Source organism: Oncorhynchus mykiss, chromosome 18 (genome assembly GCF_057628025.1).
Source record: "Oncorhynchus mykiss isolate SJ-2025 chromosome 18, ASM5762802v1, whole genome shotgun sequence".
NCBI lineage: Eukaryota > Metazoa > Chordata > Actinopteri > Salmoniformes > Salmonidae > Oncorhynchus > Oncorhynchus mykiss.
This window is the reverse complement of record NC_143039.1, coordinates 30725949-30752485: the sequence shown is the minus strand read 5'-3', so window position 1 is coordinate 30752485 and position 26537 is coordinate 30725949. Positions and strand designations below refer to the sequence as shown.

The 26537-nt window shown below is 47.1% G+C and overlaps 1 protein-coding gene across 5 annotated transcripts in view; it reads left to right on the top strand.

Annotated features, from left to right (window-relative positions):
* LOC110495841 (nck-associated protein 5) overlaps nt 1-26537 on the top strand; it is a 171294-nt gene that overhangs the window by 53221 nt on the left and 91536 nt on the right. For 3 of the 5 annotated variants that reach the window (XR_016488369.1, XM_036952280.2, XM_036952279.2), the window contains exon 4: nt 15689-15752. Coding sequence is in view for 3 of the 5 variants with exons in the window: in XM_036952280.2 (XP_036808175.2) it covers nt 15689-15752 (64 nt within the window). In the remaining 2 variants the exon portion in view is untranslated. Of the gene's footprint in view, nt 1-4368; nt 4911-15688; nt 15753-26537 lie in introns of those variants that run through there. The other 2 variants (XR_016488370.1, XM_036952281.2) reach the window with 1 other exon arrangement.

The following is a 26537-nucleotide window of genomic DNA, read 5'->3' as shown; positions in this document are numbered from 1 at the left end:
CTATGGGGTTGAGATCTGGAGACTGGCTAGGCCACTCCAGGACCTTGAAATGCTTCTTACGAAGCCACTCCTTTGTTGCCCGGGCGGTGTGTTTGGGATCATTGTCATGCTGAAAGACCCAGCCACGTTTCATCTTCAATGCCCTTGCTGATGGAAGGAGGTTTTCACTCAAAATCTCACGATACATGGCCCCATTCATTCTTTCCTTTACACGGATCAGGTCGTCCTGGTCCCTTTGCAGAAAAACAGCCCCAAAGCATGATGTTTCCACCCCCATGCTTCACAGTAGGTATGGTGTTCTTTGGATGCAACTCAGCATTCTTTGTCCTCCAAACACGGCGAGTTGAGTTTTTACCAAAAAGTTATATTTTGGTTTCATCTGACCATATGACATTCTCTCAATCTTCTTCTGGATCATCCAAATGCTCTCTAGCAAACTTCAGATGGGCCTGGACATGTACTGGCTTAAGCAGGGGGGCACGTCTGGCACTGCAGGATTTGAGTCCCTGGCGGCGTAGTGTGTTACTGATGGTAGGCTTTGTTACTTTGGTCCCAGCTCTCTGCAGGTCATTCACTAGGTCCCCCTGTGTGGTTCTGGGATTTTTGCTCACCGTTCTTGTGATCATTTTGACCCCACGGGGTGAGATCTTGCGTGGAGCCCCAGATCGAGGGAGATTATCAGTGGTCTTGTATGTCTTCCATTTCCTAATAATTGCTCCCACAGTTGATTTCTTCAAACCAAGCTGCTTTCCTATTGCAGATTCAGTCTTCCCAGCCTGGTGCAGGTCTACAATTTTGTTTCTGGTGTCCTTTGACAGCTCTTTGGTCTTGGCCATAGTGGAGTTTGGAGTGTGACTGTTTGAGGTTGTGGACAGGTGTCTTTTACACTGATAACAAGTTCAAACAGGTGCCATTAATACAGGTAACGAGTGGAGGACAGAGGAGCCTCTTAAAGAAGAAGTTACAGGTCTGTGAGAGCCAGAAATCTTGCTTGTTTGTAGGTGACCAAATACATATTTTCCACCATAATTTGCAAATAAATTCATAAAAAATCCTACAATGTGATTTTCTGGATTTTTTTTCTCATTTTGTCTGTCATAGTTGAAGTGTACCTATGGTGAATATTACAAGCCTCTCATCTTTTTTAAGTGGGAGAACTTGCACAATTGGTGGCTGACTAAATACTTTTTTGCCCCACTGTAGATAGTCCCGGGAATTGAACCCACTACCCTGGTGTCACCTTGCTCTACCACATGAGCTAAACAGAACCACAAAACCTGTACACTGTATCACGCCAACCCATTCCCCTTGCTTAATGGAACATGACAGAGGCACATTATCACAGATCCCACTCATTGTGTTGCACGTTCAATCTGGCCCCCCAAACAAAATGTTAAATGGCTGTCCCAGTTTGCGGTCGGTGGGGCCATTCCAAAGTGGACGATCACAGCTCAGATGGTTTCCATTGCCTGACTGCTGTCTAGGGAGGGGGTTGAGAGCAGTGTAGCCCGAGCCGGGTAGCCTGTGTGTGTGTTGGGTAAATAAACGCCCATGTCTACACTATGGCATTCCCACCGCTCGTCTCACCGTACAAACAGCCCAAGGGGGTAGTCTGTTGACAAATAAGTATGAAAGGTGAAAAAAAATGCGATCAACACTTCTGGTTTTAGTTTCAAAAGGGTATTTAGACTTTAGCGTACCTCATTTAGTGTTCAGACATTCAGAAATGTATACAAATGCTTGGAAGTTGTGTTTGTCTGAGCCAATAAGATGTGGTAAATAGTGTTTGAGGCCCTGAAGATTAAGGAAGGGGGGAACATTTATACACACACACACACACACACACACACACACACACACACACACACACACACACACACACACACACATACACACACACACCATTGCATTTTATCCCATGATTATCGCTCCCTGATTAACGAGTGTCCGGGGGGGAACACAGACCTTGACGACGATGGCGGCAGAAACTGGTCACGTAATGCGCTCAGCTAAGTGACGCATGTCATCAACCTCCTCTGTCCTCCCTCCGTCCACACATGTTTTAATAAGCCCTCCCGGATTAATGACATTAATGTCTGATTGCTGGGGGATTATGGTCGCTTTTTACCAAGGAGGAGAGGAGGAGAGCCCCCCCTAAACTCCCATTCCCCCCCACACCGCCCCTTATCAACCCTGTCTCCCCCTCCCCTTCCTCTCCCAGCAGTACAACCATCCACCACCCGCCTTTCAGTGGAATGCTAGCCTGTTGGTGATGGTAGTAGTCGTGGTGGTGGTGTTAGTGGAACCAGTCAGGTTGTGTGTGTGGGGTATGTTGGCACCCATGTGTTTCCAAACATTGGAATCTGTCACTGACACTACAGGCAGTGGAGTAATCAGGGATTCCTAACGAGTGGAGAAGATCACTCACCACACACACACACAAGCATGCACACACACACACACACACACACACACACACACACACACACACACACACACACACACACACACACACACACACACACACACACACACACACACACACACACACACACACACACTAACTCACACCTGGACATGTTGTTACACTTTTTAAAACAATGTCCATGTGGTGGATGTCCAAACATACAGAGCTTCCTGTTTCGGGGGGGGGGGGGGGTCGGACTCCCACTGCTATGAGTGACTAGGCTTGGTCTGCTGGTTTCTGTCTCACTACAGACAAGCTGTCTTTCTGTGTGTCCATTTTGGATCCCGTTGTACACATGGCCGTCGCTCAACGTTGGGGGGCGTGCAGTTTATTGAAGTAAAGTGGGGGCGACTCCTCAATATTTCTTGATTATGTATCCGTTCCTGTTGACTTCTGAGTCCATTTATCTTTTTTATCCAAACAGGACAATGGGACTAAATTGGTGACCACCTGCTCTAGAAATCAAATTAGACCCTCACCACATATTCAGATTGTGTGTGTGTGTGTGTGTGTGTGTGTGTGTGTGTGTGTGTGTGTGTGTGTGTGTATGTGTGTGTGTGTGTGTGTGTGTGTGCGTAAGACACATCTGCAACTTATGATAAATGCAATACGCATGACACTTCGGTCATATTCAACATAATAAGCACCGTGAATCTTCCCTGTTATTATGATGAGTAGGTTTCTCACTGTCAATTTTATGGGACACAACGATCCAGTAATGAAAGTGTGTAGTCTTGACACGCCAATATTTTTACGATCACGTCACAAACTTTCCAGCTGATGTTGCGCCCTCTAACCAGTTCAAATGTTGGCTTTCAGATCCTGCGTGTTCTCACTGGAATGTGCGCGTTTCTAGTTTTACCACCATCTGATTAACTTCTAACTTTCTCTGACCCAAAATGCGGTGATATGTGCATGTTTATTTTTCGTCCAGCTACAACTAGGAGGCATCCGCTTCTGTCCCCTTTGGTTGTGCTGCTACTAATTACTCATGTGTTTAGCGTAATTGTTCATTTAGCGACATTAGCAACTAGTGAATGTTGGGCAGAGGGACTGTGATTGGCTAGGCTGGGAGTAGCTCATCCTTTCTCTTCCTCTTTATTTGAACAAGGACTGCTTTCGCCAGCCAGGACCCTTTCAATTTCCCTTTCACCCCTCCAGTGCCTGCCCACTTTTCACAGTGGAGGGGGGAGACAATGGAGAGGGTCCCCTCCCCCTTCCTCTCCACTTCTCCCCCCTCCACTGTGAAAAGTGGGCAGGCACTGGAGGGGTGAAAGGGAAATTGAAAGGGTCCTTTGGGGCGGCAGGGTAGCCTAGTGGTTAGAGTGTTGGACTAGTAACCGGAAGGTTGCGAGTTCAAACCCCCGAGCTGACAAGGTACAAATCTGTCGTTCTGCCCCTGAACAGGCAGTTAACCCACCGTTCCCAGGCCGTCATTGAAAATAAGAATTTGTTCTTAACTGACTTGCCTGGTTAAATAAAGGTAAAATAAATAAATAAAAAATAAATTTCTCCCCCCTCTACCCTCGTAGGCGTCCTGATCGAGAGGCTCGGGGCTTTGGTTTGTCACAGCCATTCAGCTGAGACTGATTGTGATTGCGGCAGATGGGCTGGAGTTTGTCCCAGGCAGCCAGGCCTCTCTCTCTCTCTCTCTCTCTCTCTCTCTCTCTCTCTCTCTCTCTCTCTCTCTCTCTCTCTCAAAAGAGCTCAGTCAGAAACATCTCAAGCCGAGCTCCACTCATGTCCCTGAACCCCCCCCCCCCCCCACTGCTGTCACCCACCCCTCCCCCATATCTCCTACCCCCCCCCTCATCATCACCCACCCCCCTTCATCTCCCCAGAGGAAAGTGCCACCTTCAGAGCCAGCAGCCATCTCACCCATCCCTACACCCCCCAACACATGTTAAACGTCATGTAGCTTGAGCAGGAGAAAAGCGCTGAGGCACAGAAAGAGGAGGGACCTCGAGAGTGAGACGGAGAGAGACAGGGAGAGAGGCGGTGTGAGAGCGGCAGAGTATGTAACGCGAGTGTGAGCGAGAGAGGGGCAGAGAGGGAGAGAGACAGAGGCGGAAGAGTGATAAACGGCGTTGAGAAGCAGCAGTGTGCATGTTGTCAGAGGGAGAGAGAGAGAGAACGAGAGAGGCAGCGTGATAGAAACACACACAGTGTGTGAGAGTGAGGACAGGCAGAGGTTGTGTGTAGAGCAAGTCAGAGAGAGAGGAAGAGGGAGTGCAATAGAAAGAGAGAGGCTCAGAGAGAGACAGAGAGGGCGATCGCTGTTCTGCGCAGTTGTCACATCGAGCAGAGGGCTGCATTGGGGATGTAAACTTTATCGTGGGTGGGATCAGTGGCTTGCAGCAGCTGCTGTGCGGTGCAGCGTGCAGCAGAATTACCATGTGTGTCAACTGAAGACAGAACACCAGGATGCAGCACCTCAGGCATGGTAAGGAGAACAGCTAGATGCTCATAACACCACCACTCTTTCCCCTTTAAGACAGGAGATGTCCCTTTAAGGGTGGAGATGTCCCTTTAAGAGTGGAGATGTCCCTTTAAGACAGGAGATGTCCCTTTAAGACATGGGAATTCAGCAGTATTTTTTTTTTTTGTGGACTGGGGGCATCAAGCTTCTGCATCTGGTGCATAGGCTTCTACGCGACCCAATAATAGTAGGCCATTGTGTTGGGCTTAAAGGTGTTTTCTTCCTGTTGTCATTTCATGTGAATTTCAGCCAGGTGTGTCCTTTAAGTTGCAAGGAGCCGCAAAGTTAAATGCAGTGTACATGCTTCCTTGCTGCGTACGCGTCGTGGACTGTAGCGTTATCATATTTGACCGGTTGTGCCTCTTTAAATCGGGGTCCGCTTGCTGTGAACTGTGTTTGTCCAACTGGTTCCGATGAGCGTGTAACCTAGCGTTAGCTACATTTCTTATTTCGGGAATGAGGCTACTTGCAGGAGATGATCCTGATTTACACGGTCCCTTTACTAGCCAGTGCAGGGAAAAGGAAAGCAATTGTGTGCCCTGTTGCTTGGGGCAACGGCACGGGGCTAGGCCCTGTAAGGAGGCTTTATTTCTGATTGATAACAGAGGGAATATGTGCCCGATCGTTCAAGGAGAGGTACAACAAGCTAGTCTGGGAGGTGTGTGTTGGAATGTATTTCGTCCCCTCTTAGCCATATTAAAGATTAGTCTGTTTCCCCCAGCAGTGAGTCTAATCCTGCCATAGAAACAGCAATGGTGGGGTATGGATTGTGCTCCCTTGCTGGGATTGTGTGTGTGTGTGTTCACATCATTACTGCTTTGTCCCTGGCTCTCCCCCAGTGTGTGTGTGTGTGTGTGCGTGTGCGTGTGCGTATGCGTGTGCGTGTGTGTGCGTGTGTGTTGTGGATGGATGGATGTATGGATGGTTGGATGTGGCCAGCTCCATTGTACAGCTGTGGGGCTCCCGTGGACCCCTACCCCTATTTCTCTAGGACTGGTGTGGGGAGAGCTGGCCACATGTGCCAGCCCCACAGCAATCACCGTTTGAGGGGGTGACAGTACTGCATACACACCCTTATCAACAGAACCCTTAGCTGTCACTCAAACACCACTGACTTGAGTGACGGCTCCTATTTCTGTCTATTATCGGAGTAAACAAAGAGGCGACAGAAACACAGAAACAGGACTATAGGACAGGACATGTTTGTTGCTTTCTTTTCTCCTGTCGAACTGCGTTGTTCTGTCTCAAACAAACACAATTGCATTGCAGTTATGCTATGTAATAGCATTGCAGTTTTACTCTGTTATTCTTTAACAACATATATTTGTTATCACCAGGGAGTCTATGATTGGCCGTAATGATTCACTATATAATGCTACAAGGCGGTGCTACTTTACAGGCAGCCTGGGGCAGCTTCTGGCCAAGTGAAAGTGTTCACACTCGGCAGATGTGTTGCTGGTGCTGTCCAGTTTGAGGCCAGCGGCCTCTGAAACATACCTGGGGATTAGTTTAAGAGGATTGCGAAGTGGAGAGATTTGATTTGATGGATTTAAAAGAGTCGTGCTTCATGTGTCCCCGCGATGGATGAATGAAAACATTTTCTGAGTGACATGATCCCCCCCCCCATTCTATTCCTGTACAGCGTTTGATATTACTGTATGTCATTAACTGTATATGGAGCCAGTTGAAAGTGTGTTTTTGTGTGACAAATGTGTTGTGGAGTCACTGGATTGGTTGTGTAAATGTCCTATTTGTTATAATCCCACTAAGAGTATACTTTCAGATGAGACAATATGTTGAAAGTTGATATTTCAGTGGAAGTGCTGTAAATGTTGTCATGCCAGTCCAACCAGTGATATGGTGGCACAACATATTATCCACTCACAATGTCCTGCCAACCACTTTGCATGTAATCCAAATGTCTACATGGACAGCCAGTTTGTTGACAGACAAGCCGCTGGCAGTAAGCATACAGGGATCACAACCGGTTACTGCCATCCCCTCATCAAATATGATGCTTTTAGTCCTCTCCTGCTCTCTCTCTCTCCTCCCCGTCTCTCCCCTCCTTTCCCTCTTCCATTCATCGACCCAGCTAGCATACTGGGTTCAGGTCAAAATGAATTGCTGAGGAATGTCCTCCTGTTCAACGGCCAGCCCCAGTGTGTCCCAGCATGGGAGCATTTCCACCTCATTTGCAGCAAGACTCGTTTCATTTGGGAAGAGGACCCAATTCCCCAGAGGCCAGTCTATCTCCCGCTCTGTGCTGTTCAGCACTGGGGTTGCACATACTCACACACATGCAAACACACATTTAAATGAGCAACAACACCGCACATGCGCACGCACACCAACACACACGCACACACACAAACACACCCACACACACACACACACACACACACACACACACACACACACACACACACACACACACACACACACACACACACAGTGGGGAGACCCAGAGGCGCCCATAAAGCAGTAATGATGTGTGAGGCCTGAGTGTGAGGCCTGAGTGTGAGGCCTGAGTTCTTCTCCCATCTCTAACCCCTGGCTCTGTTTAGACAGTCTGTACTGCTGCTGACGACCACTCACATCAATTAGGAGTAGCAGTGAATGCATTCCTCCCATAGTCCCGCTACACATTTATCTTGCTAAGAACAGCACGTGGGAAACTCGAAAAAGACAGCAGAGGTCTTTGGAGGGCTCTCCGACATGGGACAAGCCAGTATGAGCCTGTTTCGGTCTGAGTCTGTCTAAGTTGCCCTGTTGAAAATGGGGCAAGGCAAATGCCTTGTCTCTGATGGATAGCTCAGTCATTTTGAGATTAGCAAGATTTCAGTTTGACAGCTGTGTAGGCTATATGAATGCATTTGTTCTATAGCTGCAACGATTGCCAACATAGTTTCAAATGTGAAAGACATATTTCAAATGTGAACGACTGTTAAATCCTTGTCATGTTGTGGCTGACGGCCTTCTGAATCTAGTGTCCCACTCAAAAGCAACATTAAAAGTTAATACCCCAACACCATTTATAGGCAATAAAAGGGTTTTATGTGGTAACTGTCAATGGATGGTGTTGGTGGAATCCTTTGCCTTACTCCTTTGCCTTTAGAGACAAAGTACAGTATTACCCTGTTAAATTATGCCATTAAAACGCCACATTCTTGTGGTTTAAAACGGCTGGGTTCGCTCTACGGGAGTTCTCCAAGGTGAACATTTTAGCAGGACATTATTCCAGTCACTAACTGCTAAATTCCAAGGTTTGCCAATCAGGTTTGGCCCACAAAATAAAGCCATGGATTATATTTCTCAACAGAGTCTTTAGGCAATGACAGATTCTTGGAACACAGGCTTGTAAGAACTCTGGTTGTTGTAACTCTTTTAAATATAACCTTAATCTTTGATTGCGTTGGCATCTATCCCTTTGATACATGTGTCCACTAAGGATTAAGTTTAAGAGACAAAACTGGTGGACATAAAAGTTAGTTGGAAACACCCCAGATTGGATTTAGTTTTAAGACTTTAAGACTAGTTTTAAGCAGTGTGTTTTCAGCAGTAACTGGGTCATACGTTTCACATGCAAACTCTTTATGAGAAGATTGATGTGTCTGCCGTCATTTGAGAGTTTTTTTTTTTGGCATCGAAGCTTCATACTTTATCCCACAAAATTGTGATGAGAAAAGCTACAATGTGAACAGTGTGCTGTTGCAGCCTCACAGTCCAACCGAGGTGCATGGATGGAGAAAATGACGGGATATGTGACAAGCGTTCATCGACTTTTGAAGAAAATGCTTTCTTTATTGCTAAAACCTGGAAACATAAGCTTCCATCATGATTCTTAACCAAGGACAGGTGTCAAACCATTCTAGTAACATCTCTTGATTGACCTTTTCACACGATTTAAAGATGCCCTTTTTTTTAGAAACAAAACCATTTATGACATTTGTTGGGAATGAACTGGAGCGTATGTGTCAAGCCTCTCAGTTGGAGTGCTGATGTAGGATCCGGTTCCCCCTGTCGATGTAATCTTATTCATTTTGATATAAAAGGCGAAACTGATCCTAAATCAGCACTTTGAGTTACATACGGCCCATGGCTTCAGATTGAGGCTAACCGAGCCTCGGGAATGTCAACAAACTTCAGCTCCCATCTATCCCAATCGTAAATCACAGGATAATTGTGTGAGAAACAAGCAGACCTCATCCACTTGCCGTTTCTTGACTTTTTATTTGGCTCAGTGGGGTCAGAACTGTATTGGCTGCTGGTACCCGGCACTCTCTTACATAGAGGTGTGTGTGTGTGTGTGTGTGTGTGTGTGTGTGTCCACATCCGTATGTGTGTGTCAGTGTGTGACATAGCTAACACGTTGTAATGGCCTCTCCGGGGAGACCAGGGACACTTGAGAGAACGAGAGCCCGTGTTTACCCGTACCTTTGTGTCTATTCTAGAGGACTGACTTGTTTGTCTGCTGCTGTAAAAGGGGACAGTGTTTGCGCTGCATCTGAAACGATGGTCGATGGCTTCCCATTCACAATGAGTAAAAAGGGACCAGGGGTGGCCTTTAAAACTAGCCTGGATGAGTCAGCAGTAAACAGCCATAATGGGGTATGGAGTGTGTGTGTGTGTGTGAGGCTTAAGAGTGTGTCCCCCCATATTGAGAGGCAGTCAGTGCATTTTGAAGGGCCTACTGCAGAGCAAATGAAAAGCTTGTGATGGTTGTTGTCACGTGTTGGTCAGTGTGACATCAACACTGGCTCCATGGGGAAAGGAATGGACAGATAAACACAATTATAGGAGTGATACACACATGATTACACATCGGAACATGAGCGTATACCTGAATGACTGGGGTTTGACATAGATGGTGAAAATACCCTACAGTGTGTGGTGTGCATGCATACGTGTGTGTGTGTGTATCTGTGCACGTTTGCGTCTGGTTCCAACACTGAACACCTGCAGTGGTTTGAGTCTGATGATTCAGAATCTCCATTCATCGTGCCTGAGCCGACTGTCTGTATTCTGTCTGTGAACTGGCTTGTGATGGCGGGGCATCGGAGGCCATTTCAGAGTACATCTGTTCTGTCGGAGTGTTTCGTTCCATCTGAGGTGGAATGCGTCTGACTGTGGCTGATGTGGTTGAGAAACAATCGAGGTCAGCCATGACATGCCCAATAAGAAAATGTTTAGAGAGAGGGGGGGGGGGGGGGGGGGAGATCCTTGCTCGCTAGGAACATTCTAAACCCTGTCAGACCCAAGGCTTCAGAGCTAAATTTGCCATAGCTGTCATTGGACAGATGATTAGTGTTTTGTGTGACTGTTACTGATCGTTGATGGGTAGTATGAGCTAAAGGTCCTTGGGTTTTCTTATTGTGTGGAAATGAATGTGTGAACATATGTGTTGTAATTTCAGAAGATAAGGCAATTGGTAAAAGCACATAATATGTGAACATCATCCCATTTGAACCTTTCCTACTGTATTTTGTAAAATACGTCTCTGCCTCTGAAAAGGTTCATGGTTCGTTCACTGGCTATTCTCTATTAAGGTTTTCCATAATTTATAAAGTGATAAAATGTCTTTAAAGATGGAGCCATTCTTATCCAAAACCACGCTTTTGTGTCCAGCCCCTATAGCTTCCCAATGATAGATATAGAGGTGTTCTTTGTGTGTTTTCAAAGAAACCTCATCAGGTTTCATGTCCTCCATTATTGATGCATGTGGTGTGGTAACAGTCATTGGCCATCTGATCTCCTCATTTCATGGGTGTGTGTGAGGTGATAACATATGGCTCCAACCTCCCGCTGTTCTCCCGTGTAGCCCAGGTCTGGACAGGGTACCAGAGGTCAGACCCCCAGATGTGGGTGGTAGATGTAGCAGCCTCTCTCTGCCTCTCAGTGCTAAGGGGGAACGTTTTCTAGTGACATGGCTGTAACTGCATTAACATTCATGTGCGTAGATGCACGTGCATACACACACACACGGGGGCATTAGCCATGATTGCTTTCTAATGGATGCTATAACTTAATAAGCGCCAGAACAAAACTCATTGGCCTGACGCTCCATGGAAGGAAATGACCCTGGCCAAAAAGAGAGGCAAGCGGCAAGTCTCTCCAAACACACACACACACACACACTTTTAGTCACATGCACACACACACACACCAGATTTGTTCACCTGCAGAGTTAAAACTCAGCTAATACATAAATGCATGGGGACTCATCATCATCCAAACATTTATGCTTCCCATCCACTTCCCTCTGTGTACATTTGTGGTTTACTCAGATCGAGATAATGTCATGGTTTAGATGTTCCGTTTGCTTATGTAAGCCTTGTATCAACTCTAACGGAGGGCTATTTTATTCAGGCATCCTTTTCCCAGAGTGGTGTGTTTAGAGTATAGACTGTGAGAGCTGGCATTGCTGGAGATGAGTTTTCATTATTATGTAGTGGATGGTGAGGTCGATTTCCTGTTTTAGCCAAATTCTTCCCCGGCGTGACTATTTGTAGCGTACCAACCATGGACGATGTTCTCTTGTCACATACACCGGATAGCTGCAGTGAAATATGTTGTTTTACAGGGTCTGCCATAGTAGTACGTCACCCCTGGAGCAAATGAAGGTTAAGTGCCTTGCTCAAGGGCACATCGACAGATTTTTCACCTTGTCTGCTCGTGTGTTTGAACCAGCGACCTTTCGGTTACTGGCCCAGTGCTCTAAACGCTAGGCTACCTGAAGGCAGTATGTCATTTTCTCATTGTTACGTACGCAGTAGCGTTGCGGCAATGGTTTTGATAGGACAGAGGTAGGGTTGGCTTGCCAGTGTATGAATGTGTAGTTTGGACTACAGAGTAACCCGTAAGTATCATGAACAAGGATAACTATTTTCTTTGTAAATTCCCGTCTTTCCTCATCAGACAAACTTAGACTTGACAAAATAGACTTAAACCACACAACCTCACACAAGGGACAATGGTTGACAATGGAACAATGAGGATAAAAGAAAAAAATGCAACACAACGAGCTGCCTCCCACAATGCATTTCAAAGCTTGTCTTGGGGCGAACGTGTCAGCTCAGGTTGGCAAATAACATCTCCCGGAGAATGATTGATCCTCCCGCCCCTCGCCAGATCATGTCTTTGCACGCTGGGATGCTCCGACGCCAAAGCAGCCGCACTCGTTGTCTCTCACGTGACGACAAAAACAATCTAGAGATGGTGAAGATTGGTTAGCCTGGAGAATGTGGGAGAATGTCTAGGGAAACAGGGCTGATTTGATCTGTATTCACACACACACCTTCCCTCGCCTCGCCTCGCCTCCTTCTAGGCTGTCATATGAAACCTAAAGGAAGGTGATGTTGCTGTGATTGTGCCTGAATAACAACATCCCAATGAGGAAAAGACCAATAAAGTATCATGTGGGTGGGTGGACAACTGACAGCTGATCATGATAGCTGATCTTGGATCAGAACTAGATGTGACAGATCTAGTTCAGAAGCATATGGAGCCTGATGAATAAGGTTTCAGTATAGTTCTGGTCCAATACTCTCCAGTAACCAATCAAATTGAGTTTTTTGGCTTAGCGTTCGTACTGTTAGTACATGTTGCCAAACGTACCCTTAGCCCTATAGGGCGAGCGATGAGATGCCATGTGGGATATGGGATGGTTGGGGCGCCCTCCCTTGCCCCTGCCCTGCCCGTGGTGTCAGCCTGGGGGCAGAGCTTGGCCCTCCCTGGTCCTTGGCCCGTTGCCCTTCGCTGCAGCAGCTTGTGCGAGGCGTGGGAAGCGGTGGGGCGTCCGCGGGGGGTGGGGGTTGTTAGGTGGTTGGGCCTGCTTCACTGAAGCGTGGAGCTAGTCAAGCTGCGTTCCTGCTCTCCACTGGCCCAACTGCTCGTGGTGGATATATTGTGGGCAGACTGTGGGCACGGACTGAGCACTGGTGCGGGCAGTGCCAGATAATTCCAGGTGACTGGGAACTGCTGGAGGCCAGCGAGGTGCCAACCCCGATCTGTCTGCCCGTCGCTGCCGTTGGAATGCACTCGCTCCCAAAGCCCCCTAACCGTGTTCAAAGAGCAGGAGGGGAAAAGAAGGGATGAAGGGAGGTGGGTTTGGATGTAGCTGGGGTTTCAATTAGGTATTGAGATGAAAAACATTCACAAAGACATGGTCAACTGTGGACAGCTAGCTGTGTGAGCATGCAGCATGCTTCCTTTCCGCCTGTGTTCGATCAAACATGGGATCAGAGCATCGGAACACATCTTGGCCATGTTCCAATTCCATACTACTATACCATTTAATTAGAACACATGCCCCATACATTCTAGTAAGTGGTACTGTATGCCAGTGTGACATATGGGAACAGATACTTATATTTATAACCCCCTATCACAACTCAAGGAGGATGACTTCTGATATCTGGAATGTTTGTCATTATAGCTTTTAAGACTGACTCTCGTTCTGTTTCTCTTTTGAGAGGTAGGTTTACACAGCTGGTCATGGACAGACTATCCTAGCCGTTCCCAGATAAACAGATCAGCAGAATTGGGCTAACGTGGATGTAGTTGAAATGCAGATGCCACATGATGTCAGGATCAAATATGCAAAATGGGTCGTCCATTACCCAGGCCGTTTTTTTCCTCCAACCCTTACTTACACGATCCTATTCAAATACCACCCGTCCACATTCTCAGGGCTGAAATTGGAGTCAAATGTTGCCATGTTGAAATATTGTTTTGACTGCCTGTTAAAAATGTACCAATTACTGTAATTATGTTTAACACAGAATGTCAAATGGCTCTATTTTTGGCAGTGGTTTTCTCAACGGGCGCAGTTAGCTCAAGTTTCCTGCCCCCTGTAACATGTCTGTGAATAAGTGGCCTGAAACTTAACCCCTTACATGTCTAGCTCGCAGACATAACAAAGACTTGCTTAATAAACAACAGGTGTAGATTACCAGGGAAATGCTTACTTCCCTACAATGCAGAGAGAGAGAAATTATAATAATAAAAAGATAACACAAGGAATAAATACACGATGAGTAACGATAACTTGGCTATATACACGTGGTACCAGTACTGAGTCGATATGCTGGGCTATGAGGTAATAGAGGTAGATATGTATACGGGTAGGGGTAAGGTTACTAGGCAACAGGAGAGATAATGAACAGTAGCAGCAGGGTATGTGATGAGTTGCCAGTTAGGAAAACAGTGTAGACGTGGTGACGAGTTACAGAAGTTCAGGTGTTTCTCACAAGGTGACACAGCACACACACACACCCACCCACACACACACGCACGCACGCACGCACGCACACACACACGTCCCCATGTGATCCTACACGCTACACCTGAAACACACAGCAACACACTCCCACTCCAGTTGCACACTCCTGTTAGTAACCATTCCAGTTACTGTGTGTGTGTGTGTGTGTGTGTGTGTGTGTGTGTGTGTGTGTGTGTGTGTGTGCGTGTGCGTGTTTGTGTTTGTGTTTGCGTGTCTTAATAGGGCAGGTCAACTTACGCTCAGATTCATAGCATCAACTTCCGGTTGGATTCACAGCGTCACTGTTTCTTAATCAGTCAGCGTGCCAAGGCTTTGCGTAATTGAATTTGTCTCTCTTTCCCTTTCCTCACACACAGCAGTTGGATGACACACAAACCAGAACTTTCTTAGCTGGCGTCAGCGAGTAGTGTCTTACAAACTGCTAATTCAGTGGGGACTTCACCATCCATATTCTACTCTATCTGTATTCATCTACTACTCTATAGCTTCTACCTTAGTAGTCTTTTTTTACACAGGACTTTCCCCAGGTAAGTCAAGGAAGAAACTCTTTGTTGGCGTCTCAGCGCAATTCCGATGCTGTGAAATTGCCCTATTACTAATGCTAAGAGTTATTTTGTGGGCTAACAATGGTGGCTGGTGGGCAATGAAACCACAGCATTACAGTACCTCTTCTTGTTTCTTGCCTTCAGATATGTTGCTAATATGGAAGGTATGCCTGGCCTAGAGGAGTTGTCTTGTCTGTTGGTTCCAGACCAGTAATATGGAATACTAAGCGTTGTTTTGTGGGCTAACAAAGTGATGGCTGGCTGGCTGGCATTGAAACCACAGCAGTGCAATTCCTCATGTCTGTAGCTTTCAAACATGTTATGGTATGTTGTTAATATGGAAGGCATGCCTGGCCGAGAGAGCTGTTAGTCAGTCAGGCTGTGATACCTTGGGAAAAGCTCTAAAGAGGCCATCATTATCAGTGCCAGTACATGAACACACCACTTTCTCTCATTAGCAAAATGATTGAGCTCATGTGAGAGTGGGGGGTTTGTCTGTTCTACGGTTTTCATAGAAATAGAACGCTAGACGCTGTATCTCTATGACTGAGTGGATGTTTATGGTTGTCAATGTGGAATTCTTTTTGTGCTTTTTGTGTGCTATTTTTTATCAAGGCGTAGGCTAGTGTGTCTCTGTTTAGTGTGTAGTGTCTAGTTGCTGCCCCCTATACCCTTTCTGTTTGATGTTTGTTGACGTGTTGGTATACCACAGTGCTGTTAGCTAGTTGTTTGGCAGAGCACAGTGCACGGAGCACTGACAGAGAGAGGTGACAGACCTGCCTGACTGTGTCCCAATGAAAAATGATCAGCTATTCACTCGTCTCTTGTTCTCTCTCTCTCTCTCGCTCTTTTTCTCCTCTCGTTCTCTTTCTTTCCGTCTTTCTGTCTCTCTGTCTCTCGCTCTTTCTTTTGTTCAGGGAGAAGCTGGCCGTGGCTCGCCTGCAGAGGGAAGTCGCACGAAGCAAAAGCGAAGGAACAATGGTACTGTTGATGCTGTCTTACACACACATACACACACAAGCGCACACGCACACACACACACACGCACACAAGCACACACACACACACACACCTACACACACACACACACACACACACACACACACACACACACACACACACACACACACACACACACAGTCAGCCTTAAACCCACAGCCCACAGTTGTAGGCATGCCAGTCCTGCTCGGTCATCGACCAAGGTCACTGCACTGATAACTTTCCTGAACTAAAAACATATATTTACGTTGGGTCTTGCAGCACTTTTCTGGGTGGCAATTCTAGGTCTTGCTCCCATCGCCATGGTATTGTCAACCCATATTATGGGACATTAGTGCAGCAGATTTCAGGGATAACGTCAAATGTAACGCATGCACACACACACACACACACACACACACACACACACACACACACACACACACACACACACACAGTGGTTATATAACAAGGGGAAAGTGGACCAGGGAGCCAGACGTGCAGACGCGGAGGGCGTGAGGTAGGGCTCGGAGAGAGGGGACCGACAGTGTGACAGAGCAGATACCAGCTGACCTCGGCCTTGGACTCTGTTTACAACTTTAGAACTCCGGTAAATCCATTACAGCCCCAAATAGATTCATAAAAGAGCACTACGGCAGCAACCCTAAAGCAGACTTGAGATTCACATACTCTAGGATATCCATATCTACAATGCTTTCTCGTAGTGGTCTCGAGCGTTCTAGAAGTCCTCCTGAGAATACCGAGCTAACAGCCTGGGCTCGTAACAACACACTACATACTGAATAGAGTGGCTAGCATACGCATCATGACAATGACCGCATACTGTACATAGCCTTCTTTGTATAGATGGTCCTGTATGGCTCAGTTGGTAGAGCATGGTGCTTGCAATGCCAGGGTTGTAGATTCAGACCAGTATGAAAATGTATGCACTTACTACTGTAAGTTGCTGTGGATGAAAGCATCTGCTAAATGACGTATAGAAATAGATGGTAAGAGAAATGTTTCCTGGAAGCACCCCACTGAGGCAGTGACGTTTTACCATTGGGTCTTTGGAAAACACTTGGATGTTAGTTTGTGCCTGTGGAGAACGACCTACCCAGTGTATTTATTTGCGCATTGCGGTTCCTGAGGTGTGCTGTAGCCGTCGACAAGGTCATGCGTGACCACGCAATCAGAGTCACGTTGAGGCTCACTCTAGCCAATTCCATACTGTCGCAGCACAAGAGAAGGACGTTTCACACGTAGCTCTTATCTCATTGGGGGAACTCTGTGTGTCAGCACCTCGTACTGTAGTCAATCAGACTAAGAGACTGATCAGCCTCTGACCTTAGTGAAGAGCTCGGAGGGAAATATCTACTGCCTGGCTGTGTGTGGCTTCCTCTGAGTACTGCTTCTTCGAGTCATGAGAGTGGATGCCATGCTAATTACAACTCTGGGTGTGTGTGTGTGAGGAAAGGGGGGCGAAGGAGGGATGAGTTATCTGTGCCAGACAGGAGGAGGGGAAGGGAGTGGTAAAAGAAGAATGTGGGGTGTGTGTGTCTCTGAGCTCCATTTGAAATTGGGATTATCCCTCCTGGAGTACCCCATCTCACACACATGCCTGGGAGATGCTCCTCTCCTCTGGGAGCTCAGGCATGCTCTTTAGGGTCTTTAATAGAAATCAAAAGAGAGGGCTGCATCAGGGAGATAATTGTTAATGTGATTGCAGGGTGAACGAGAGGCACTCTGCCCCTAAGAGTAACCTCCTCACACACACAGACACGTAATGATATACAGATACCGACAGACACGCGCACACACACCGCCTCCAGAGGACAGCAGATTAAATGCTGTAGACTTTGAAGTGTGCATCTCTGAGCCTCCAGTGTCTGATGCCTCCTCTTTAACTAGTTATGCTCTCTTCTCCGCCTTCAGCGTGTGAGAGAGAGAGAGACAGAGAGAGAGAGAGAGAGAGAGACTACCTCCTCTGGGACACGTTAGGTTACAGTGTTATGATTGCATTGTGTAGGGAAAGAATGCATTATGAAGTCGTCTTTATGATGCAAGGGGGGGGGGGTACAGTGACACAATACCATGGAAACTGCCAACTACATGGGCCTTAGACTCTTAGACTGTCTTTGTTATCGGAACTTAAACTACAGCAGTTTGTAAAAAGCAATAAGTGTGTATCAAGCGTCTCAGAATGTTTTTTCTTCTGCTCTTTTGCACACCAGTATTTCTACTTGCACATCCTCATCTGCACATCTGTCACTCCAGTGTAAATTGTTATTGACTGTACGTTTGTTTATCCCATGTGTAACTCTGTGTTGTTGTTTTTGTCGCACTGCTTTGCTTTATCTTGGCCAGGTCGCAGTTGTAAATGAGAACTTACCTGGTCAAATAAAGGTGAAATAAAATAAAAAAAATGTAAAATGAGAGTTGAGGTTAAGATACTGAAGAGCAATGACAACTTTGTCAGAGTCCTTATATGATAGACATGACCAATATTCATTGGTTTATTGGTTATAAGGAGATGTTGGTATAGCCATACCTGCCAGGCCTTGAACGTGCTGTTTACTGCTTAAACATTATCTTAAGCCCTGCAGGGTGTTTAATCAGCCAGCCCCACCCAGCCACCTTCCGTTCAAACTCAGTCAGGAAGAAAAACACTGGATCCCCCACAAGGTATTTGATGATGAGCTCTGGTAACGTTTAGGCTCAGAGAAGGCAGAACACAGGCCCAGTCACTCCAACAAGTGTGGCCTGTCTTTCCCCAGTCAAACCCTCTCATTCAGTACCAGTCACTGCTGTGGGTTTCCCCTGGAATTCAGAGAGAGAGAGAGAGAGAGAGAGAGAGAGAGAGAGAGAGAGAGAGAGAGAGAGAGAGAGAGAGAGAGAGAGAGAGAGAGAGAGAGAGAGAGAGAGAGAGAGAGAGAGAGAGAGAGAGAGAGAGAGAGAGAGAGAGAGAGAGAGAGAGAGAGAGAGAGAGAGAGAGAGAGAGAGAGAGAGAGAGAGAGAGAGAGAGAGAGAGAGAGAGAGAGAGAGAGAGAGAGAGAGAGATCGCTAGGTGCTGCTGCTGCTTTGGTTGTGCTGGCTGTACATTAAAGGGCCATTTTAAAACGCTGGCTGAGATTATGACCACTGGAAACGGCTGTCTAAACAACGTGGGGAAAATAAACGCTGCACTTTGTGTGAAACACCCTGGTAGCACCATGGTATCACAGCTTAATAGACCCATCATAAAGGGTAGATGCGTACAGCTTTTGGTCTTTCTTTATTCACCCCCCCTCCCCTAAAATAAAAAATAAAAATATATCCTCTACCACATGATACAAATCACCATACACAAAAACCCTCTCCTACAACCGTATATCCAAAACATCTTCCCCAGCAATACAGACAGCCCCCCCAACACACCATATCTCCTCAAACATCTCCACACATTTGATCATTTTATAGAACTCAAACTCAACCCTAAGGCGCGCAGAGACCATCCCATTAAACAGTAGTAAAGGGTCTGTTATACCCCCACCTTTAACCCTGTTCCTCCTTGTTAGCCAAATAGCTAACTTTGCCTGAGCAAACAGAAAATTCAACAAAACACATTTTTCTTTCTCCTTACTCGAATACCTGTATCCCATTATAAACATCCCAACAGCAAAAACCACCCCCAACCTGTCACACAGACATTCCAACAGAGACATTAATGGCATTAACCTGGTGCACACAGAAAACACATGAATTACAGTTTCTTTCATTTGACAGAAAGGACACCCCTGCCCAATTCCCGGATCAACCCGTGCCAACCAGCTGTTAGTGGCCAGGGCTCCATGAAGAACCCTCCACTGGAGGTCCCCTGACCTCTTTGGTACTGGGGGTTTGTAGAGCGCCCTCCATCGAAAACCCACCATACTCTCCGCCCCACATACCCCCTGCCACTGATGTGCCTTCACTCCTGTTAGGCTTCTAATGCTCCTAACCTTAACGCAGAGGTTGTAGAGGGCTTTACCTCCCACCCCCTCAAACTCCCCCAGGCTCGGAGTGTTAAAATCTAACAAGTCCTCCAGACCCCCTTGCCAGTCTCCAGTCTCTGCCGTCACCTGCAGTGGCGGGAACATTGGTGGCCCCTCTCCCTTTGGCCTCTCAAACACCCCCCTTACCGGCTCAGACAGTGCCTCCTGGACCTCCTCCAGGAATCTTTCCAGCAGCCTAAGAGACGTTATTCCTGTTTGTTGCGCCAAGACCTCCGGGGTTTTCCACCCCTCCTCTCCCAGCAGTCTCAGGTCACCCAGCCTTTGTAAACCTCCTGCCATCAGTTGCCTCTGCAGGGTGGCCGACTGAACCGATCTCAAAGGGATGGCTGGGTTGTGGAAGATAGGCTCCTCCCACACCCACTGCCCAGGCTCCACACCCCCTTCTCGTGTGGGCCTTAGCAGCTGCCAGGCCCTCAGCACCGCAGAGTAAAACTCTGAGAGACCTGCTGTACTCAGCCTCTCCAGCTTCATGAGGAACAGCTGCCGGTCCAACCCTAATCCGCCAGCTCTCCTCAGCAGCGCGCATGCTGGTTCCCTCCAGCCAACATCAGTGTGGTACAGCAGTCTCTGCACCGCCTTTAGTCGGAAAGCAGCCATCCTGCTCTCCAGTTCCACAAGCCCTGTCCTCCTTCGTGGACGGTCATGTACAAAACTGCTGCCTTCAGCCAGTGATGTCCCGACCAAAAGAAGTCCACCAGCTTGCGTTGCAGGTCTGCAAGCAGACCGGCGGGGGGGTTGAGGACAGCCAGTTTATGCCACAAGGAAGATGCCACCAGGTTGTTGATTATCAGCACCCTCCCTCTATATGACACTTGGGACAGGAGCCACCTCCACCTGGCCAGTCTTGACACCACTGCCTGTGACAGCCCCTCCCAGTTCTTGCTGACCCACCTCTCCGAGCCCAGGTACACCCCCAACACTTTAAGCCCTTCACAACCCCACTGCAAACCCCCTGGAAGCAGAGGAGGAGCCCTATCCCCCCATGCCCCACATAACAGAGCTTTGCTCTTGCCCCAGTTTACCTTAGCTGATGAAGCTCCCTCGTACACCTTCAGACTGGTCTCTAGTTCCTGCATATCTTGCCCATCCCTGACCATCACAGAAACATCATCTGCATATGCTGAGACTGCTATTCCTGTCACCACATCCATGCCTATCCAGCACACTCCCCGCAGTCTCCTGCGTAGCAGTCCTAAAAAAGGCTCAATGGCTAGTGTGTACAGCTGCCCAGATAGAGGGCATCCTTGTCTAATACCCCGTCTCACCCAGACTGGCCTACTGAGCCCCCCTCCCACCTTAACCATACATGACGCCCCAGCATACAACAGCTTCACACAGGTCACAAAACTCTTCCCAAACCCAAACACAGACATCACATTAAACAGATACTCATGATCCACTCTATCAAAAGCCTTCTCTTGATCTAAAGAGACCAGTCCAAAGTTCACATTAGAACCTCTCGACAAATCCAACATGTCCCTAATCAAGAACAAGTTGTCCGTGATTGAGCGTCCCGGTACACAATATGTCTGGTCCTTGTGTATTATAGAGTCCAGATGGGACTTCAGTCTGTTAGAGAGGACCTTGGCAAAAATCTTGTAGTCCGCACAGAGTAATGCCACAGGCCTCCAGTTCTTAAGTTCACACAAGTCCCCTTTTTTGGGCAGGAGAGTCAGAGCCGCCCGACGGCAGCTCATCGGCAACTCTCCTACCCTGACGCATTCACGCAACACGCAAAATAAATCCTGTCCAATTGTTCCCCAGAATTTTTTGTAAAATTCCACTGGAAGTCCATCGACCCCAGGTGCACGACCGGGGGACATCTGGGTTACTGCCTGCCAGTTCATGTGACAACAGAGGAATGTCCATTTCATCCCTCTGTGCCCGAGAGAGCTTAGGGAGTCCTGCGAACAAGACCTGAGCACACATAGGATCACACATTTCTGCCCTATACAATTCAGTATAAAACTCCACAGTCCGCTCCCGCATCTCCCCCACCACAGAGGTCACCCGCCCATCAGACAGCCGTAGACAATGCATACCCTTGGATTCACTGCTCTGTCTTTCCAAACCAAAGAAGAAGGAGCTGGGAGCATCCATCTCCTTGAGCATGGAGAACCTAGCTCTTACAAGTGCTCCCTTTGCTTTAACCTGGAAAAAACTGCCCAGGTCCCTACGTAATTCGGCTAAGTTAGCCTGGAGGCCTACATTGCCTTGCCCCACCATCTCTACCTCCATCTCACTAATACACCGCTCTAGTTCCCCCAATACTCTCCTAGCCTCTGAGGATGAGAGAGCAGTATACTGTTGACAGAAAAGCCGAATTTGCACTTTCCCCACATCCCACCATTGACTCAGAGACTCATACTCCTCTCTTCGCTGCCCCCATCTTTCCCAAAAAGTCTGGAAACCTGAGCAAAAATTGGCATCTTGTAAGAGCTTTACATTGAACTTCCAATAAGATGCCTGCCGGGGCCCTGGTGAAATAGACAGCCGAGCCATGGTTATGTGGTGATCCGAAAACCCCACTGGGAGAATGGTAGCACCCAGCAGCCTATTGCTCTGATTCCTGGACATGTAAAAGCGATCAAGTCGAGCTGCACTCACCCTAGCCCCAAAAACCTTCACCCACGTATACTGTCTTGTGTTTGGATGTTTAGTTCTCCAAACATCCACTAGGTCAAACTGATTAAAGATATCCCTTAACACTCCCACTGACACTGAATGAGGCTCTTCCCCATTTCTGTCTTTTGTAAAATCCATTGTACAGTTCCAGTCACCTCCGATCACCAGCGTCTCCTCAGGCGCTACTTGTGAGAGTTCCTGTCTAAGACTCCCAAATAGAACCCCTCTTTCTCTCCCTGTGTTAGGTGCATACACATTTATAAAGACAAAACACATGTTGTTAATTTCTGCTTTAACAACAAGCAACCTACCCCTACACACCTCCTTTGAGGAGCAAATTTTTACAGCCAGACCAGGTGCAAAAAGGACTGCCACCCCTGCACTAAGATTTGTCCCATGGCTCAACACACTTGCCCCTTTCCACCAGAGCCCCCAATCAACTTCATTCACCACATCACTATGCGTCTCCTGCAGAAACAACACCTGTACTTTTTTTTGTTTTACATATTCACCCAACACACTCCTCTTTCCCGCATCTCTGGCGCCATTTATATTGAGCGAGCCTACCCGAAGAGTCTCCATAAGAAGTGGGAGAAAAGCCAGCAGAGAAATAGACCAATAGCAAAGCTCAAAAAGCCCCAGTGTCAGTAAGAAATTAAACATCTAAACAGTGTCTGAAGGTAAACCTTTACGCACTGTTGTGACCCACTTCCTCAACCTAAACCGTTTCCTGGGTGAGAGGACACCATGCCCCTCATTTCTCATAGCATGTTGTACTGATCTTACAAACTTCCTAGGATCAGGAAAAAAAGCCTCAAGATTAACTTTTTTCCCCTTAGTCTCATTCAGGAACCTTGTCAGTTCTCTCAACGTGTACTTAGACCCCTCGGGTTGACTGGATGTCAGCTCCGGGCCAATTGAAGAGGAGTCTGAAAAAAATAACTCCTCATCCTCTTCCTCAGACTCACTTTCCTCCTCTTCTCTATCTCCCACCCTGACCACCTGCCCTTTCTCTCTGGTTAGGGCCTCACCCACAGCAACAGGCAACATTTCCATGGTGCCTTTGTCCACACCCTTTTTCTTTTTCCTCTTGACACCCTCCTCCTCCCCCCCTAATCTCTTACACTTCCCCACTATACTCTCCTCATCCACTAGAATTACCTGACTAGACGCAGTATCATCTGCACCACCCTCCATAGCATGACTAGGGCCAGCCTCAGCTACACCACCCTCCATAGCATGACTAGGGCCAGCCTCAGCTACACCACCCTCCATAGCATGACTCGGCCCAGCATTATCTGCACCACCCTCCATAGCATGACTCGGCCCAGCATCATCTGCACCACCCTCCATAGCATGTCTAGGCCCAGCCTCAGCTACCCCACCATCTCTAGCCTGACTAGACCCAGCCTCTGCTTCTCCACCATCTCTAGCCTGACTAGACCCAGCCTCCACTACCCTACCATCTCTAGCCTGACTAGACCCAGCCTCTGCTTCTCCACCATCTCTAGCCTGACTAGACCCAGCCTCCACTACCCTACCATCTCTAGCCTGACTAGGCCCAGCCTCATCTACACCACCATCTCTAGACTGACTAGGCCCAGCCTCTGCTATCTGCATCTCCTTACCCCCTGCATTTTGACCTCGATTTCCCCCTCCTGCCGTTGTACCCTCACCTTGTCTATGGCCTTTATGTGGGCACGCAAAACTCTTGTGCCCCAAATCCCCACATTCAAAACACCGTAGACTATCTGTGCTGGCAAAACCGGCATAGAGCCCCTCCCCATGCCTCACTTTAAAATGCACATTTAGCTGTTGCTCATTATTGTTCAGAAACATAAACACTTGCCTCCTGAACGAAACAACGTGCTTAACGGCATCTGCCTGAAAACCTGCTGACAGTACACGGAAACCGCTAGCAAACTTACCAAAACGACTCAGCTCTTTCCTAATTTGATCATCCGTAATAAACGGAGGCAAATTTGCCACTACAACTCTTGTTGAAGGGGTAGAGAGAGGTGAAATTGACACCAACACATCCCTTACAAATATTCCGCTAGCAATTAGCCTACCGACCAAATTAGCCCTTTTCATGAACACAACCACAGCTTTGTTCATTCTAGAAGCAGAATGTATAAACTCAGCTCCTACCTGTTCACCGACCGCGAGCAGAACCTCCTCCACCTTAACTCCGTTCTCAGGAACACACCTGAATCCATGCTGTATCGACAGCGTCTCCTCCGCGCTAGGCTGAGAAGCCATTGCGCACACTACACCTTCCAACCCCCAGGAAAGTTACTCTGTCCTCTTCCACCCTAACTTTGAAAAAAAAAAAAAAAAAAAAAAAACTTTGGATACCGCTAAAACAAATATTTAATTAACCCTCCACCATAGAAAATAACATGTAAATAAAAGAATCAAGAAAGTTAGTTAGGATAGAGCTTTCCACACCAAACACTCAGAGAGAGAGAGAGAGAGAGAGAGAGAGAGAGAGAGTTGAGTTTTTATAAAACCTTTATTTTTTACTCAAGTGTTAACATAAATAATGACACACTGCCTTTTCAGAAATGAAATAACAAATGTAATTCCTAAACAAAAATAAATACATAACATATACATTCAACTTATTTCAGCAGCAAAAAATAATTTCCCCTCCTCTACAAAACAAAGCGCTCCTTCGTAGGCCCACTTCTCCTCAAATAATAGGAGATCTTTTACAGCTGAAAATAACTCAAAATCTACTTTTATTCTTGCTTTCACTAAACCTTTAAAAACACATCTTACATCCTGCCCATATCCCGTTTCTATCTTATGTTTCCTACTCAGAAAAATTGACATCTTAGCTTGTCCCAAAATAAAATTTGTGGCTACTAAGCATATCCCATTCTTCCGCTGACAGAGCCTTCCTACAGCTCCCCAGCATTTGTCCGACAATCCTTTCCGACCTCATCCCCAAATGTTCTGCCACCCTTCTTCCATCCATTAAGGCGGGCCCAGCCATGGCCATTAACTGTCTTAAGGTGATGATTTTCCCCTTCACCAGAATCTTGGAGAAATGTGGTACAGCTGCAGTTGTACAATCCAGTCTTGCCCCATACACCAGAGGTTCCTCCAACAGCCAATGCACTGACTCCGCTGAAGTTCTTCTGGACACCTTCATTATGCTCCACACTCTGAGAAGGCCTCTGTAAAACGGAGGTACTCCCTCCCTAGAAATCTGGCTACTATCAACCAGAAATAAAGCCTTCTTTAAACCTAATCCTCCAACCCTCTGTAATATAAGACCTGCCACCCCTCTCCACACCACATTTTCCGGTCCATAAAGCAGCCTTTGAATAAACTGAAACCGGAAAGCAGCAGCCCTACTAGCAAGATGTACAAGACCTTGTCCCCCCTCCTCTTTTGACAAATACAAAACACTTTGTGGAACCCAGTGATATTTATCCCAAAAGAAATCCACAATAATTGCCTGTATCTTAGCCAGAAGGCCAGATGGTGGTTCTAAAACTGACAACCGATGCCACAGTGCAGAGGCAATCACATTGTTAACTATAATAGTGCGCCCTCTATATGACATACGAGATAGTAACCAACGCCATCTCCTCATCCTCCCTTCCACCATTTCAACCACCCCACTCCAATTTTTTTCCATAGTCCCCTCATCTCCTAGGTACACTCCAAGATACTTAAAACCTCCCTTACACCATTCTAGCCCCCCTGGCAAAGCCATGATCCCTCCAGACCATTCTCCAATCTGTAAAGCACAACTCTTTTCCCAATTTACCTTTGCAGAGGATATTCCCCTAAAACGATCAACCATTAGACTCAAGCTATCCACCTCCGCTTGATTTTTCACTAGCACAACTACATCATCAGCATAGGCTGAAAGACGAATAGGAGGAATATCCTCTGAAAGGCACACCCCTGCAATGCGACTTCTAATGCTATTTAGTAGTGGCTCTATAGCAATAGCATATAACATCCCAGACATAGAACATCCCTGCCTAATACCTCTACACACTTTAAAAGGAGCACTCAAACCACCGTTAACTTTCAATACACTTTCAATGTCACCATATATCACCTTTATCATGGCAATAAAACCAGAGCTGAACCCAAACGCCTCAAA